This window comes from Phascolarctos cinereus, unplaced genomic scaffold, assembly GCF_003287225.1.
Source record: "Phascolarctos cinereus isolate Bilbo 61053 unplaced genomic scaffold, phaCin_HiC Scaffold_2;HRSCAF=192, whole genome shotgun sequence".
NCBI lineage: Eukaryota > Metazoa > Chordata > Mammalia > Diprotodontia > Phascolarctidae > Phascolarctos > Phascolarctos cinereus.
This window is the reverse complement of record NW_027555625.1, coordinates 43419089-43437318: the sequence shown is the minus strand read 5'-3', so window position 1 is coordinate 43437318 and position 18230 is coordinate 43419089. Positions and strand designations below refer to the sequence as shown.

Below are 18230 nucleotides of genomic sequence, written 5' to 3'. Positions count from 1 at the left end.
CCTGGATGACCCCAGTGGAGGTTTAGGACCACTTCCCACTGGAGAATCCTCCCATCTCAGATCCCCGGGTACCACCTACCTTCTCCCCTTCCTATGCCATGAACTCCAGGTTCCTGAAACCTTAGTCAGGTCATCTGTCATGTGGACCATTCCATATTATCTAGACAGGCCTGGTTTCCTCCCCTTGTCCCTCGTATACCTTTCCCCTGTCATTTGGACCATTCCATATTATCTAGACAGGCCTGGTTTCCTCCCCTTGTCCCTCGTATACCTTTCCCCTGTCATGTGGACCATTCCATATTATCTAGACAGGCCTGGTTTCCTCCCCTTGTCCCTCATATTCCCTTTCCCCTGTCATTTGGCCTAGGGATGGATGTGAACATTTTCCCCTTGGCTGGGGTGGTGGTGGTGATAATGTGCCCCTCTGCCAAGGTGGGCTGACAGTGGTTAACCCTAACCTATGGCTCTGTACCTCTAGTGACATCCCATCAAATGGAATAAGGTCCTCGTGTTGACCTTCTGTCCCAAGGACCTTCCAGCTCTCCCCAGTCACCCTGGGCCTGGTAGAGGGGCCGAGTTGGGAGCAGACCCCCTCGCCTTCTCATGACCCTCTGATCCTCGTCTCTGCCCTGCATCAGGGATGGCGACATATGGGACCCAGACACCCCGCCAGTAGAGCGCTGCCTTCTCACTGCTCGGCTCTTCCCGGTCTTCTTTGCCTCCCGGTCCCCAGACCCCCAGGATGTGCTATGGCTGCTGGGCTCCAGAGGTGGAGACTCCCTCCAGGCCTGGAGAGCCGCCTGGCGCATGTCCTGGAAGCAGGTTCAGCTCCACTTGGACCAGGCTGCCACGCTGGCTTCTCGCCGGACCCTCTTCTTCCAGCAGGCTCAGGGGAAGGTGCGGCGTGTGCTGGAGGGGCGTCAGGACCAGAGCCTGCTGCCGTTGGTTAGGGCTGCCACCCATGAGGGGTGCCATGGGCTGCTGCTGACCACACTGGACCAGGGTGAGTAAGATTTCCTGTCCTCCATCATTAGATTCCCTCCATAGGGAAGTCTGTAAACATGTATTAAGCACCTACTATGTGCTACGCATTGGGCTACGTGCTGGAGATACAAAGAAAGGTAGAAAGTGCCTGCCCTCAAGCAGCTCCCAGTCTAATGGGAGAGACAACATGCAAGCAATGTACAAACCTGATACATACAGGAAAAATTGGAAATAATCAACAGAGTTTAGTACCAGCTTACGGGGGTTGGGAAAGGCTACCGGTAGAAGGTGAGATTTTAGCTGAAACTTGAAGGAAGTCAGGAAGTAGAAATGAGCCAGGAGAGCCTTCCAGGCATAGCAGACAGCCAGGGAAAATGACCATCCTCTGGGAGACCACTCCAGTAGATGGAGCTTAAGGGAATTCAGACCCCAGCTATTCCTTCTCCTTCTTAACTTGGGGTCGGTGAGTGATTTCCAGGGGTGGGGACCATGGTGAACTTGGATGGGAAAAAAGTATATCTATATAACCAAAAATAATTGGTTTCCTTGGTAATCCTATGTATTTTATTTCATGCATTTAAAAACACGATTCTGAGAAGGGATTTGTAGATTTGATCAGACTGTCAGTGGGGTCCAAGACACCCAAAATATTAAGAACCCCTGGTCTGGAGGCATCTTTTTCCCCCCTCCTCCTCCCAGGCACCTGGGCACACACCCCGTTGCCTTCGTGGAAAACCTCATCCTGACAGTGTCTGGTCCTGGGTGACGCTGGCGAGGAAGGAGAAGGCCTCTAGCTGGGTGTCTGCACAGGCAGCTCAGGACATCTGAGGCTGTGCGCGTGTATTTTTAGCATACTAAAAAGGGGTCTTTCATCCCAAATAGATCTTCCCCCTCACCTGTCACGGTGCCCAAAATCCCATCACTGGAAATTCATTCCTACTGCGCTTCAGGCTTTTCTAGAATCTTCCATTAAAACCTGACTATTTCTGGGAAGGATGGGAACATTTTAAAGCTTCTCCATGAATACCTGATAAGTAGGAGAGGAGGAAGGAGAATCAGGGGCCCAACGGAATGAGACGTGGGATGGGTTAGGGCGGAGGGGGTGCAGCAGAGGAGGGGGAAGAGAGGCAGGAGAGCATCCTTCACAGTCAGCTGAGGGTGGACCCTTGCCCGCCATGGTCTCTACTCCCTTTAGCTCCCCTGGGGAAGCCCCTTCTCTCTCTGCCACGTTCCTCCATCTGGATGACCTGACCCAGCCTGTACCCTGAGAGGCGTGCGAGCAGCATGAGTTCTGGGGCAGGGGAGGATCCTGAAAGTCTCTGCTGGGTGCCTGAGGGCAGACCTTGTCTAGGAAGCGGGCCACTTACCCCACAGGAAAGAAGGAGATGGAATTGCCTTGTAAGAACACCAGGCATCCACTCCCAAGGCTCTTTCACCCCAGTCCTTGGGTTTGTGACCTTTTAAAATTTTTCTATATTTTGATAACTGTATTTCAATATAATTGCGGCATCTTTCTAAACTTCGAGATTTGTGAAACACCTTACAAATATTGTATCATTTGAACCTCAGAACAACCCTGGGAAGTAGGGGCTATTATTATCCCCATTTTATAGATGAGGAAACTGAGGCCAGGTCATACAGCTGGTAAGTATCTGAGGCAGGATTTGAACTCTGGTCCTCCATACAGCACGTTCAGCATCCTATTCACTGAACCACCCCGCTTTGTCATCTTATGTGTTTTATTTTATGCATTTAAAAGCCTTATTCTGAAGTGGGAGTCACCCCTTTCTCATTTACCAGGCTTCCCAGTGGGTCCATGACACAGCAAGGGTTAAGATCCGCTTCCCTGGACCTTCCCGTGATCCATTGTGAGGCTTGTCTGTCCTCCTTACTCATTTGAACCCTGACTGTCCCTGCATTTCCCTTTGAGCTTAGGATGTCAGTCTGATGGGCTGATTAATACCTAGAGCAATGGATAGGGCAGGAAATGTGCCCTTCTGGGGAGTAGGGACAGTTTCATGCTTTGTCTTTGTAAATTCCCAGTACTGAAAACCCCCAGTGACTGGCACATGGTGGTTTAATAAACGTTTGTTGGTTGTTTTTATTTTATTGCTAGGCAGTCAGGGTTAAGTGACTTGCCCAGGGTCACACAGCTAGTAAGTGTCAAGTGTCTGAGATTGGATTTGAACTCGGGTCCTTTCTCCATGGCCAGTGCTCTATCCATGGCGTCACCTAGCTGCCCCAATTAACTGATTTTAGGTAGCAGATACATGTTTTATTTTGTTTTGTTTTCTAGTTTTAAAATTAAAAATTCCAATTTTATTTATTTTGCATATGTGTATTTTAGCTGGTGCCTTCTGGAGATGCTCTCCCTAGCTTTGTTTAACCCACTAGTCCACTAGAATGATGGGAATTTCTCGTAGGTAGAGGTGATATTTTGGGGGTGGTTCTGGGGTTCTCTTTAAATCCTATGCATAGACTCTCACTCCTCAACCTCTGGTGGGAGTAGGAGGAAGGTAAGCTTTTGGGCTTCTGCCTATTGTCATGGGTTGTTATGGGTGGTCGCTGCTGTTCTGCCTCTGGCCACCCATCTGGGAGTGACGGGGTCCTCTTGGCCCTCCCCCGACTCGTGTTCCCTCTTGCAGTTGCAGCTCATTCTGAAGATCCTGGTGTGGCAGCCCGGGCCTTGGCCTGTATAGCTGATGTACTTGGTTGCATGGCCGGGGGCCATGGAGGTCTTCGAAGTGGACCGGCAGCCAACCAGGAGTGGGCCCTGGCCTTCCAATACCTGGAGAGAGGGGACGTGGCTAGGGGCGTGGAAGAGCTTGCCCATGAGAGGACCAAGTGGCTGGGCAGGTGAACTTAGGGTAATGCCTGGGATGAGGAAGGGGAAAGCCACTCACGGGGATGGAATAATGATAATTAATAATAATAGTAACAGTGATGATAGTGATTGGAGGAAAGCAAGAACTGTCTTATTTGTTTTTTCTTTTTATCTCTAGCTCTTAGCACAGAGCCTGGCACGTAGTAAGCACTTAACATATGCTCTGTCTGACTGTCTTTCTATTTATCTACCTATCTAATCTGTCTGTCTGTCAGTTCTACTTTATCTATATCTATCATCTATTATCTATCTCTCCTCTATCATCTATTTCCCTCTATCCTCTGCCTATCTCTCTATCTTGTCTTCTGTCTTTCTCCCTTCCTCTGTCTCTCTATCATCTATCTACTGATTGATCTATCTATCCATCTATCTATCTATCTATCTATCCATCCATCCATCTATCTATCTATCCATCCATCCATCTATCCATCTATTATCTATCTATCTATCTATCTATCTATCTATCTATCTATCTATCTGTCTGTCTGTCTGTCTGTCTGTCTGTCTGTCTGTCTGTCTGTCTGTCTGTCTGTCTGTCTATCTATCTATCTATCTACCTATCTGTCCATCCATCTATCTATCTATCTATCTATCTATCTATCTATCTATCTATCTATCTGTCTGTCTGTCTGTCTGTCTGTCTGTCTGTCTGTCTGTCTGTCTACCTATCTATCTATCTACCTACCTGTCTATCTACCTATCTGTCCATCTATCTATCTATCTATCTATCTATCTATCTATCTATCTATCTATCTATCTATCCATCCATCCATCCATCCATCCATCCATCCATCCATCCATCCATCCATCCATCCACATCTATCTATCTATCTATCTATCTATCTATCTATCTATCTATCTATCTGTCTGTCGGTCTGTCTATCCACCCATCCTCAATCTAGCTTCATTTTGCATATTTCAAAGCATTTTTCTGTGTGATGGACGGTGAAACAATTTCTCTGGCCTGTCAGTTAACTGACCTAATCAATCAGCTAGTTGGGCATATGGTCCAGAGTAGAGCCCAGATCACTTATTTCTAGCCCAGCCCACTTTTTTTTTAAGTTTTTTTTCTAATTAAGTAAAATCTATTTTTTTCTGTCCTATCTCCCTACCCCATTTAAAAAAAAGAAAAGAAAAGAAAAAATCTTGGTAACAATTATTTGTAATCAAGCAAAATACATTTCTGCATTGACCACGTGCAAAAAACACGTTTGATTTTGAATGCTGAACCCATTTCCTCTCTGCCAGGTGGGTAGCTTCTTTCATCATTGGTCCTCTGGAGTTGTGATTGATCATTGCATTGAACAGAGTTCTTGAACCTTACAAGTTGTTTCTCTTTCCAGTGCTGTTGTTACAGCGTAAATTGTTCACTTGGTTCTGCCCACTTTGCTTTGCATCTGTTCATACAAGTCTTCCCAGGCTTCTCTGAAACCATCTCCTTCATCATTTCTTACTAGTACAATAGCCTTCCATCACATTTACATACCATTCCCCCAAATGATGTAGCCCAGCTTTGTTTTGCTTTTTTCACTTTATCAAACCTCCTACCATATAAGGGGAGTAAAAGGTGGGGAGTAGAACCCAAAGTGTCTTGGGCCTGAGGTGGTGGCATTCTCATCTGTGTAACGGGAGGAGGGGTGGTGCTACGTTGCCTCTGAGGTCCCTCTTAGCTCAAGGATTGTCTGATCTTTTCCTCCCGTCTGGTGTGTCTAGGCCAGCCCTGCTGGTGAGAGCTGCTCGGCATTATGAAGGAGCCGAGCAGATCCTTATCCGCCAGGCGGTGATGTCTGCCTGGCACTTTGTTACCATGGAGCCAGTTGAACCCCCACCTCGGGGGCATTGGGTGGTGGTGGAGTGCCCAGCCAGGGTGGACTTCTCCGGTAAGAACTACGTCCTGTGCCCCAGGGGCTGCTGCAGGGTAGGGGGTGTTCTCTCTTTGCCGCACCCAGGGCGGTTGGATCCCTGGGCCTCAGTGAGTCCAGGGATCCTCTCCTGCAGGTGGCTGGAGTGATACTCCGCCCATCACCTACGAGCAAGGGGGAGCTGTGGTGGACCTGGCCGTGCTGGTGGACGGGCGGAGGCCCATTGGGGCCAGGGCACGTCGAATCACTCCGCCCGAGCTGCGGCTGTCCATAAGGACCCATTCGGGCGAGGTGTTCACAGAGCTTGTGTGCCAGAGCCTGGAGGACCTGCAGGATTATTGTCAGCCTCATGCACCAGGTGAGAGCCTCTGTTCCCAGCCAGCTCTCCACAATGTGTACAGAGACAGGACTGAGGCCCCCTCCTTCCTCTGACTGTGAGTGCCATCCTCTATAAAATGGGGTGGAGACCCGATGATATCTGAGGTCCAAATCCTATGACTCACTGAGCCCAGGGTCCAGAAAACCTTATTTCAAATCCAGCCGCAGATACTTACTAGCTGTGTGACCCGGGGCAAGTCACTTCATTTCTGCCTGCCTCAGTTTCCCCATTTGTAAAATGGGGATCAAAATAGCACCTACCTCCCAGAGTTATTGTGAGGACAAATTGAGATAATAATGTTGTGATAGTGACTGGCACATAGTAGACACTTAATAAATGCTTACTCCTTTTCCTCCTCTCTTATTAACCGGTGGAGATCAAGCATTCATTAAACACCTGCTGTATTCCAGGCACTGTGCTAGAGCCTGGGGATGCACAGCCTCCTTATTCTCAAGTAGCTCACACTCTAATGAGGGAGACAACATGGGTTCTTATGAAGCAGAGAGGTGGTCTCGGAGAGGCAGTTAGGCATGCATTGTTAGCATCTGTGGTGAGTCTTAAAGGAAACCAGGGATTCCCAAAAGCAGAGATGAGGAGAGAGTTCATTCCAGGCAAGGGGTACTGCCAGTGCAAAGACACAGAGGTGGGAGATGGAGTGTTGTGTATGAGAAACTTCAAGAAGTCTAGTTGAGGGGTAGCTAGGTGGCGTAGTGGATACAGCTGAAGTCAGGAAGACTTGAGTTCAGATCTGGCCTTAGACCAAACACTTGACACTTACTAGTGTGACCCTGGGTAAGTCACTTAACCCCAATTGCCTGAAAAAAAAAATTTTTAAAGTCTAGGTGACTTCTGCATGCATGCATAGAGCTAGTGTACTCAGCTGCCTGGTGAGCAGACAAAGGAGAGTGAGGGATAAAAAGGTAGGAAAGGGAAGAAGAAGCCAAGCAACTTTCAGAGCCAGATGGAGGACTTTGAATTTGATTCTAGAGGCAAGAGGAAGCCTCTGGAATTTCTCCCCCCCCCATTTGAACCCTTCCCTTCTTATCCTAGATGCATCACTGTTATCTGGACAGAAGCTTTTTAGTTTCAGTTTCTTCTGCTGTAGACACAGTATTACATTCCCTTGGTTACTTCACTTGAATCTTTTCTAAGGGGGCCCTGTTCCCAGTGCCTTACTTTCCCTCGCTCTTGATCCCCTCTTATTGTCTGATATTCTCCCACTTCCTTTCCCCCGCTTCACGCAGTCTTATTCCTTAGTTTTAAAATTTCATTCATTTTTCATCCCTTTCCGAAAAAGGAATTCTCTTACTCTCTTCATTTTCCACCTTCTCTTTCTGTTTACACCCCTATTCTCTGACTGGAATTTCTTGAATTGGGGAAAGACACACTTTAAGAAAATTGGAGAGCTGGGCAGAGACATGAGGCATGGAGAATAAATAACAGTCTCTGAGGGCTTATGCTGGGGTGGCGGCTTTGGGAATGGAGAGGAGGTGTGCTAGAGATATTTTGGAGGCAGAGACAATGAGATTTGGCAACTGATTGGATGTGTGGTGTGAGTGAGGTGTCAAAAAATAATCGACACCAAACTTGGGTGACTTTGGGAGGATGGTAGTTGCCTTGATAGAAATAGAACATTTTAGAAGAGGAGAGGGTTTGGGAGGGAAAGAGGACAAATTTAGTTTTGGTTAGGCTGATTTTGAGGTACCTGTGGGACATTCAGTTTGGCCATTGACGATGGCTAGTACAGGAGCTCAGCAGAGAGACTAGGTCTGGATATATCTGGGAGTCATCTGAATAGAGATGGTAAGTAAAACATAGGAGCTGATGAGATCACCAAATCAGAGCGTGTAGAGTGAGGAGAGAAGAGGACCCAGGACAGAGGCTTGGAGGACCCGTCAAAGGAGACAGAAGGATGACACAGACAGTAGGAGGCCAAGAGAGCAGTCTCATGAAAACCCAAGGAGGAGATGGTGGTCGACAGTGTCAAAGGGTGCAGAGAAAGATGGAGGATGAGAATTGAGAAGAGGCTATCAGAGTTGGCCATGAAGAGATCACTGGTCACATTGAGGGAAACTAAGGAGAACTTAGGCTACTTCCTGCCTTTTCTCCGCCATCTTGGCTCCACTCCCATTGGTCACTTTGGAGAGAGTGATTTCAGTTGAGTAATGAGGATGGAAGCCAGGTTTCAAAGGGGTTAGAAAAGATTAAGAGGAGAAGTCATGGGAGGAAGGCGTGCAGGCAGCTTTTTCTAGGAATTTGGCTTGGAAAGAAAGAGAGAAGATGAAAGCTTGGGGGGGATGAGAGTTTCTAGTGAGGCTTGTTTTTAAGGACGAGGATACTTGTAAAGTGGTGCTTCAAAAATGGCTGCTGGCGAGTTTGTACTTATGTCTGGACGTCCTTGATGTATTGATCAATCATGCTGACTTTTTTCCTTTCTCAAAAAAATTGTTTATCAAATGGGATGACTCTTGGGGAGGGAGAGAGATATATGGGGTGTTCTGGTGAGGTAAGAAATAGAAGACCAATTTAAAAAAAGAAATGTGTGTTGGATTGGGTTGAATGTCTCGGTTTGGCTTGGGATAGACGGTTTAGCTCTCTTCCTCTCCTCCATTTCCTTTCAGGGGCTCTGCTGAAGGCAGCTTTCATCTGTGCCCAGATTGTGCAGCTTCCCTCCTCAGAGTCCCTGCAGACCCAGCTTCACCATGGCTTTGGGGGTGGCTTCGAGCTGCACACGTGGTCTGACCTGCCTCACGGCTCTGGCCTGGGTGAGTGGCCCCTCTGTTAGCAGTGGTGCCCTTGGTCTGTGCTCTGGCCCCACTCTGTCCACTCCTCCACCCCAGACTCTTGGCCATGGCCCTCTTTCTGCCAGTCCCTTCCCAGCCTCAGCCCTTTCTGCCCAGTAAGGTGCTAAAGCAGATGCTGCTTTCTCCTAACACTGTAGGCACAAGTAGCATCCTGGCAGGGGCAGTGCTGGCAGCCTTGCATCGGGCAGTGGGTAGAGCAGTGGACACTCAAGCCTTGATCCACGCTGTGCTACATTTGGAGCAGATGCTTACCACAGGTATGATGGGGGAAAGGAGGGAGAGAGGTTGGACCTTGGAGAAATGGGAGCTTAGCAAATGGCAGTGGGGTAGGGGCCCCAGCCCTTGTAAATGGGGCTCTTCTAGAATTTTTCCAAGGGCCATAAACCATCAAGCATTTATTAGGTGCCTACTATGTGCCAGGCACTATGCTAGTATGTTGGGAATCAAAGAAAAAAAAATAGCCCCTGCCCTCAAGGAGCTTATATTCTTATCACCCATGACCTGGCCATATCCCAGAATTCCCAATCAGGTTTGGGGGGGACCTTCATGTCATAATATGTATGTGATTTGCCTGGCATTTTCATCTCCCCGCATACTTAATGCTGCCCACCAAGTCTCTGGTCATTTTCAGCCCTTCTGGCCACTTCTTGGGGATGCTGAGGGACTGTAGACATTTGTGGACTCAGTTGTAGTCCCCCTAGGTGCTTGGCATGGGAAGACCTTTTCTGCTTCTCAGTTTCTCCTGGGCCCCTGTGCCCATACCTCTGGTCAGAAGCTGGAAATTTCACCTCCTTTACTTGGGAGTCCAGTGAGGGAGCTGTTCATTCATTCACTCATTAACTCATTCATTCATCAAGGATATATTCCTGGGCTGGATACAGCTGGTCCAGGCAAGTTACAGTGACAATGATCATATATATCTCATGTGTTTATAGAGCTTTATCATTTACAGAGTTCTGAGGCTCAGCAAGGGTAGGGGGTCCAAAGAGAGTAGCACGGCTTTGAAGTGGCAGAGTTTGGGCTTTGGCATCTTTTGGCTCTTTGCTCTTTTGCTCCTCTAGACTAAAAGCCCTGGAGTAAGAGGATGAAGAATTTTCCCTCTTTTAATTATGTCCTATTTATCCTGTACATGGCTTTCCTTGTAGATATTGGTTTGTGTGTTTTCTCCCCCGTTGAATTGTAAGCTCCCTGACGGCAGGGACAGTCTTTTGCCTCTCTTAAAAAAAATTACATTATTTCATTAAATATTTCCTAATTACACTTTTAAAAATTTTGAGTTCCAAATTCCATCCCTCCTCTTCCTTCTCTCCTCCACTGAGAAGGCAAGTGATATGATATCTACACATGTGAAGTCATGCAAAACTAACTCCTTATTAGCCATGTTTTTTTCCTCTTTTGTATCCCTAGCACTTAGTAGAGTGCCTGACGCATAGTAGGCACTTGATATCTATTGAATGAATGAGTCAGAGGATGAGAATATGGAGTCAGTGATGAGGCTTGGGAGATATGTCAAAAAATGTTTTACCAGTGACCGGGCCTTGGGACTTGTAGGAGGTGGCTGGCAAGACCAGGTGGGTGGCCTCGTACCAGGCATAAAGATAGGGCGATCAAGGCCTCAGCTGCCATTGAAGGTGGAGGTGGAAGAGATTTCGGTGCCTGCAGGCTTCATCCAGACCCTCAATGAGCACCTGCTTCTAGTGTACACAGGCAAGACCCGCTTGGCACGGAACTTGCTCCAGGTAAGTTCTTCCTCTTTGTCGACTTCTCCCGGATCCACTAAGTGGACTGAGGAGGATGGATGATGGGGAGTGATGCCTCATTTGGGACTTGTTAGTATGTCCACGCCTGACAATTTTCATTCCTTTTCCTTTTTCGCTTCCGTCCCCAACTGCAGGATGTACTGAGGAACTGGTATGCCCGGCTGCCTGCTGTAGTGGACAACGCCCGCGCTCTGCTGAGCAATGCTGAGGAATGTGCCCAGGCCTTCAGCCGAGGTGAGTCCTCTTCGAGGAGTGGGTGCCTCACTTGGGGAAGGTCAGGGGAGCTCTCCAAAAGGTACCTGATCCATTGGACTCTGGGGGAGGGGGAAGGAGGGGAACCCAACGACCTTTACCCCAGTGACTAGACAGACTTCAGTGAGAGCTGGGATTCAGGACTTTCAGGGGAGATACATGCTAGCTGCCATCATTATCACTCACATTTCCCCTGCAACGTGACAGACCAGTGCCAAAGTTTGCCCTTGGAGGTCTAACCATCTGGGGCCTAACGTGCCAATCACCCAATGGGCTCCTTAGACACACTAAGGAAGAAGCACAAGTTGGGAGGAGCCGAGAAGCAGGACTGAAGAGATCCCTGGTTGTAGTCATAGTTGCAGTCTGGCTTGAATTGGTCCATGCTGGTCTACCCTAGGTCAACAAGCTGATGGGTCCCAACCCTTCCCTGTCCCTAACCTATCCCATGTGCCTTTTTAGGGGCTGTTACCGGGAGTCGTGGGACTGGCTGCCCTGCCCCTAGAGAGGGGAAGTGGCAGTAGAGGACTCAGGAGAGATTCTGGGCCTCTCATAGCTGTTGTTGGCCCTGGGGACTGCTTCCTGCTCAGTAGACTTGATCTCCAAAGCTGTGAATGCCCTTGGCTGCCTATGTTTACTGTGTCCCATTCCAGGGAGCCTGCCCCTTCTGGGCCAGTGTCTGACTCAGTACTGGGGGCAGAAGAAGTGCATGGCTCCTGGCTGTGAACCCCAGGCTGTGCGGCATATGATGGACGCCCTGAAGCCCTATGTGTATGGCCAGAGCCTGGCAGGGGCTGGTGGCGGTGGCTTTCTCTACTTGTTGACTAAAGAACCGCGGCAGAAAGAGTCCTCGAGAGAGTGCTGGCCAAGACAGAGGTACACGCCGCTTCAGAACAGGGGTGTGGAATGGGGAAAGGGAATGAACAAGGCTGATTGGCTTAGCTGGGGTTTGAGGCTCCCCCCGAGTCACCCACTTTGACTGATAGATGATGGGAGCTGCTTTTTGTGCTGGGCCTACCCCTGGCCTTCTGTGGGGCCTCTCCACCTCCTAGAGCTTTTCACCTGCTTCCGTCCTAGGGCTTGGAGAACTACAGCATCCACTTGGTGGAGGTGGACACTCAGGGCTTCAGCGTGCAGCTGCTGGCCAGTGACCCTTCTGCCTGACGGCTCCTGGACTCCCAGGCCCTGTTCCAGCCAGACGCGGTTGTAATGCCAGGCAGGGAAGAGCCCGAACTTTATGCCCAGTGAGCCCTGGCTTTTTTACTTTCCTCATAGGAGAGGCAAACACCATTCTCTTTTGTTTCTCTCTGGGAGCCAGAGCCAGAAATCACTGGGACTTGAGATGGCGAGCAAGCCCATTCTTTGAGGAATGGCAAGGCGTTTGGGATTTCCCAGTCCCAGCGGACATTAGCATGGTCTCCATCTCAGCCTTGCTCACCTCATCCTCCTGTCATGGTGGCCTAGGCTCAGAGCCCCAGGGGCCTACCTTGCTGGCCAGTGATCACGAGCTGGTCTCCAACCCCACTGTTCTACTGATGTAAGGAGGGAGAGCTAACGTGAGACTGAGGGGAATCCCCTCTCAATGAGAACAGGCCATCCCTCCCCCAGGTTATGCTGCTAATTCCGTCACAACTCATTCTACAAGTTGGGTAAACTGACGTTTACTTGGGGCTTTGTTGGAGTTTAGCACCACTGGGCCCACTGTCCTCCAGCGCTTCTCTGGCACAAATGGATCAGGAGTTTAAAGAAAGCTTGCTGCTCATGCAGCACAGCAGTCTCATTTTGCAGATGATGTCGAGGTCCCTGGGTCATACAGGACCACTGCCTGCTGACAGCAGTCCGGACTAGCCACCCCCTCCTGACCCAGAAACCAAACCAATCATCCCCTCGTGTACCTGATTTCCCACATTAAGCAGCCCTGGGAATCTCAGTCGTTCTCCCTTCTCCAGGGCCCCTTCCATAGGAGGCTGGCTCTGTCTTGGGAACTCTAGAGCACAATTCTAATTTTCTGCACACCTTGGCCCAATTGTAGCAAGCATACTAGGGAGTTTATTTCCCTTCTGGGCTGGGTAATCCAAAGGAAGCCAGACTTCCCTCCCACCAAGCTTCAGAGAACTACTAATGTAGTAGCAACTCCGCCAGTAGGTGAAGGAGCAGGAAGCAGAACCGTGGTCATTTCAGGCACAGGGAGGCTGGGGTGTCCATGAGGCTGACTCACTTCATGCCAGCCGCAACAAGTGTGGTGAGATACTGTCTTCACCCACACCCAATTCTCTAGCCAGGGGCCTGGAGCTGGGGAGGGTACCGAACAAAGTCATTGCAAATTCAGGTTTTAACAAATGAATCTTGAGTCGTATATTCTAAAGGGGGCACAGGAACACACCTGCACAAGCTAGTGCCAGAGCCAGGCCTTTCAGATTGTGATTTTTAGTGGCAATAAACCAATCATTCTTTAGTAGGAAGCTTTTGAAAGTGATTTCCCCCTGTCTGTTTCATTGTGGGACACCAAGGCTGGAGTGATCTGCTCAGGACTCATCCCGTCAGAGGATGCTTTGCTGGGGTGGGTGGTGAATGGCCAAGGAGGCTTCCCCAGTCCCCACATGTCGCCATCTGCACCAAGAGGAGCAGGCGCTTTCTGTCCTCATTCTCTAGGCTGAGGTACCTCCTTGACCCCTCCCTTGTCCCTTCTTTAAAACCAGACACCTAGCAGTTTTTGAGTCTCAGTCTTTATTTAACGTGACCACTACATATAATGAAACATTCCTCACTTCCTCCATCTCCTGAAGATCTCTACCGTCCCCCCCAAGGACACTATCGGCCCAGCCGAAAAAGAGCTATAACTGTTTTCTCTAGTGTCTGAGGGGCGGTGGCTGTTCTCCCCACAGCAGAAAAACGGTCTGTGTTCTCCATTCTGGCCGTTACCATTCTCCTGGCCCAACGTATGGCTTTTTTCTTCTCTGCAGGAGTGTATATGGGGGGTCCTTCGTGGGTTTGGTCAAACTTGGGAGGCAGACAGATATCCACGGTGGCTCATTTACCTGCTTCTAGAAAGGGAATAGGCTGGGCCCCCAGACATTACTGCCATGCCAAAGAGATGGCCTGGCTGCACCAAATCCCGAGGATTTTCAGGCTGACAGCTCTCTGGGCCTCAACCACTGAGAGATTCCCCAAAACGCATGGAGTTGGGTAGGCTTGTCCTGCCAGCTACAAGCGAAGCCTCTTAATGTCTTCACTGCGGAAATCGATGCGTAGGGCCAACACCTGGCGCACCTCAGCAGGAGTCAGGCGCCACGTGAGCGGGCCTGAGTTGGCACCCCAATAATCCAGGATTTCTGTCACCTGGAGTGGAGGGCAGAGAAGCAAGTCAGCGGGGAGAAGGAATATCCCCACCGACAGTCATTGCTACCAAGGGGAAAAGCCCCATGGTTCTTGTTGGAGGGGCAGAGGGTTCTACCGGCCATGGCTCTCTGGTGGGACGTGCCACACAGCATGGCTCTAGGTCCCCTCTGTTCCCTGGTCGGTAGTCTCTTGAAACTTAGCTCCTTCCCAACCCATCCTTCCCTGGCAAGCTAGGGGAGCTTTCGCCAGTCCCAAAGCCTCCACTTACCCTTTCCAGATTGAGGATGGTTGCCATCTGGGAAAGCCTGGCAAACTTGTCTCGGATGGTCCAGGTGGTCACTGTGGTAAGGTAAGCCACAAGGGACCTCAGCTCCTTGTCAAACTGCAGGCCGCCCAGCTGCAAGACAAAGGCCCGAGGAGGCCCCTTCAGGTTAGAGGCCTGGGCTTCTGTATGTATGTTTGCTCATTTCATCCAGTAAATGAATGGGGTGGGGGTGGGGGTGGGGGTCAGGCATGTAGAGACTTCCAAGCACAGCCCCTCCCCTCATGGAACACAGCCATAATAAAGCATGCCAAACAAGTTGTTATGTGAGGCCCAGGAGGCTCATTATTTATGGACCAGAGGAAGGAGGACAAGTTTTATGGAGGACGTGGTTTTGAGCAGTTTTAAAGGGTGAACAGGAATTAAGCAAGGGGTACCGGCCCTGGAGTCAGGAGGACCTGAGTTCAAATCTGGCCTCAGACACTTAACACTAGCTGTGTGACTCTAGGCAAGTCACCTAACCCCAACTGCCTCACCAGAAAAAAAAAGAGGAATTAAGCAGGGACAGAAGGAAGGAGGGCATCCCACCAGGCAGGGGGATCAAAGGCATGGAAGGAGCACAGGACACTTCATGTTTGAAGGACACAGCGGGTTGGTTGGTGTGGCCGAGGCAGAGAGTGGAAGGAGGGGAATAAGAGGGGAGAAGGCCGGAAAAGCAAGCAAGTGTGAGCTTGGAAGTCAGGCCAAGGAGGCTGGTCCCATGGGAGGGCCTTCCCTCGGGAGAGAAGCTGGTGGGCAGGGCTCTGACCACATGCCACAAGGGCCTTACCCTGTTGAAGGTGGATTTCAGCACCACTTTCTCCAGTTCAATCGCAACGAGGCTAGTCATGAGGCTGGTGAGGCTGTCGTAGATGACGGGGGAGAGTGCGACCTACACAGAGAATGGACATCAGCTTAGGGCACCAGGCCCTGCAGGCTGAAGCTGCCCCGACCCAAGGCCCCGCAGGGAACGGCTCTAAAGTTCTGAGGCCCGGGATGCTCACCTTGAACTCGGCCATTTGCTGCTCGAGATTAAGGATGAACTGCTGCACCCACGGGTCATTCGCCTCATAGTCATTGAATTCTTCCTAATGTTGGGAAGGAAAACAAAGCTCAGTGTCATGTCTGCCTCCGGTCCACAGGACACAATGAAGTCTGCTCCACCAGGTAGCCCGACATCCCTTCGGGGCTCTCTGACATCACTGCCTGCTCCCCCAACTCATGCTGCTAAAAGAGTCTGGGCTCGCAGGCTGATGGCAGGACTGTAACGCCCCAGTTACGTGACAGCCAAGAAACAACTCATCCCTGTAGCGTGGCTTTGAACTCGGCTCCTGCTGCCACTACTGAAGGCGCACATGAGCACTTGGCCACACGATATGCTGCTGGGGCTCTGAACGCTTTTATTCCTTCCTTAGCATGTGTGTTCTAGGAGTGAAAGTACTGGACTAGGTGCCTGTAAAGTTGGGAACATGTCAAGAGAAACCTAAAAGCTTTCTATAGACAAGGGGATGAGGCAATGAGAAGCTGCAGAATCCCCTTCAGATGTGCCCTCCTAATTAAAACCTCCACAAGAGCACTCTCTATGCAGAGGAGACAACTTGCTTCCCAATGAGTGACGGGGGATGTGAGAACACGAGGCAGGCAGGAGAAGCTGCCAGCAAACCAGCGGGATCAAAGCAGCCCCGTGAGCAGGCCCTACCAATACTCTATGGCCCAGTCACAGGGATCCCAGGGCCATCCCAGGGGGTCACAAACTGGACCTGAAGTCAGGAAGAGGAGGGTTGAATTCCTGCTGCAGAAACTTACTATCTGGTGACTGGGCAAATTGTTTAACAGCAGCCTGCCTTAGTTTCCTCATCTGTAAAATGGGGATAATAATTGCACCTCCCTCCCACGGTTGTGAGGATACTTGTAAAGCGCGTTGTAATGCTTCAAGCACTATCTAAATGCTAGCTATTGCTATCATCACCATGTCCCCAGTACAGAATTACCTCCTCAATGTTGTGGGAGACAGAGAGGAAGATGTTGATCCAGGGCTTCACCTGAGGTTTGATGGCAGTGCTGTTCAGCTCCGTCAGGCCTTCCTGCATCAAGGACAAGACAGGATGAAATGTCTCTGACAGATGAAGGCTGCAAGATCCCCCCCCCCCGCCCCGCTCCTCCTCAGGGACTGCAGCCTATGATCCAGGGACACAGTGCTCCCCTGCAGGCTGATTGGCCAGGGTCTTCCACTGAATCTGCAGTGAGGATGAACAGGACCATCAAAAGCTTGTCGACTAAACAGGTTTTGGTGAACCCTTTTATAGAAGCTGTAGACTTTGGGATGTCTGATGACGCAAAGCACTTTATTTCTAAAGGCAAACAGCTAGCCCGACTGAGCTTCCCCTTGGATTTCATGTAGGCATTTCTGACCCTCCTGTTACCATGTGCCTTGGGACTCCTGGCAAGCTGAAGTACCCCTGCCCCAAGAGAGAATAAGAACACTGAGCAGGCAGGAAACTAAGGGTTTAATAACATCTTACAACACACTCCACAACAAATTCAAAATCGACATACAACCTAAATATTAAAGACCTTTCAGTACTATAAAAAATTTGGAAAAGAAGCAAATCACACTTTTCAAAGCTATGGGTATAAGATACATTCTTAGTTAAACAATGGATGGAAGCAATTACAAAAGATAGAATAATTCTGATTACATGACATGAAAAAACTTTTGCGCAAACAAAATTAATGTATCAAGAAAAGAAAGTTAAGTGGTCACAATTCTCAAAAAAAGAACTGTACGAAAGGAAGTGGTCACAATTCTCAAAAAAAGAATGGTAAACTATTAAGAACCATATGAAAAAATGCTCAAAATCACTAATAAAAGAAATGCAAATCCGAAGTTTCACCTCTCACCCAGCAAATTGGCAAAGATGGCAAAAGATGGGAATAATCAATGTTGACGGGGTTGTGGAAATACATACACACTAATGCATTGTTAGTGGACTTGAAAATTAGTATCGCCATTCTGGAAAGTAATTTGGAATTATAAAAATAAAGTGGCTAAAATGTCCGTATATTTTTTGAGCCAGAGATTCCCCTTCGAGGCATATATCTCAAAAAGGTCATGAAGAGAAAGGTTCCAAGTACACTAAAACGTTTATACTGCTTTTTGTGGCAGCCATGAACTGCAAGCAAAATAGATTCCACATTAATTGGGGAATGGTTAACTGAAATACTGCAACGCTTTAAGAAACGACAACCGTGATAAATACCGAGAAGCACAGAAAGACTTATGGGAACTGATATAACTCAACATGTCCCAACTCAACTCAATATGGTCATTTCAAACTGGATGTCCTCTAGTTCTCTCCAACCAGATATATGTGTCCAGAACACATTATACATGATATACAGTGAAGAAAGAAGAGCCAGGAAAACAATGCACATGATTAAAACCATGCCAATGGAAAGAGCAACCACCAGAAGAGAATAGAAAATGTATGCTGCAAAATTATAAAGAGCAAGTTTGGCCCCACCACTCCTGTGCAGAGGGGCCCACAGGTGTGGAAGATGCACATGCCAGACTTTTTAGTGTATTGATCAGTTTTGCTGTATTTTTTTCCCTTTCTTTTTTCTATTAGAAAAACTATTTTGGCACCAGTTGGATTGCTTTTACTTAA

The 18230-nt window shown here is 49.0% G+C and overlaps 2 protein-coding genes across 3 annotated transcripts in view; one reads left to right on the top strand and one right to left on the bottom strand.

The window, feature by feature from the left end:
* FCSK (fucose kinase) overlaps positions 1–13384 on the top strand; it is a 36524-nt gene extending 23140 nt beyond the window's left edge. The window contains 11 exon segments of the mRNA XM_020963544.2: positions 639–1003; positions 3630–3840; positions 5582–5748; positions 5867–6088; positions 8731–8874; positions 9051–9170; positions 10465–10652; positions 10808–10907; positions 11576–11767; positions 11770–11798; positions 12000–13384. Of these exon segments, the coding sequence (XP_020819203.1) occupies positions 639–1003; positions 3630–3840; positions 5582–5748; positions 5867–6088; positions 8731–8874; positions 9051–9170; positions 10465–10652; positions 10808–10907; positions 11576–11767; positions 11770–11798; positions 12000–12086 (1825 nt within the window). The 3' untranslated portion in view covers positions 12087–13384.
* Positions 13385–13632: 248 nt separating this feature from the next.
* The window catches only part of COG4 (component of oligomeric golgi complex 4), a 31359-nt gene continuing 26761 nt past the window's right edge, over positions 13633–18230 (bottom strand). For both annotated transcript variants that reach the window (XM_020963545.2, XM_020963546.2), the window contains exons 15-19: positions 16554–16646; positions 15567–15650; positions 15353–15454; positions 14530–14658; positions 13633–14261 (exon numbers count right to left, since the gene is read on the bottom strand). In XM_020963545.2, the coding sequence (XP_020819204.1) occupies positions 14127–14261; positions 14530–14658; positions 15353–15454; positions 15567–15650; positions 16554–16646 (543 nt within the window). In that variant the 3' untranslated portion in view covers positions 13633–14126. The remainder of the gene's footprint in view (positions 14262–14529; positions 14659–15352; positions 15455–15566; positions 15651–16553; positions 16647–18230) is intronic.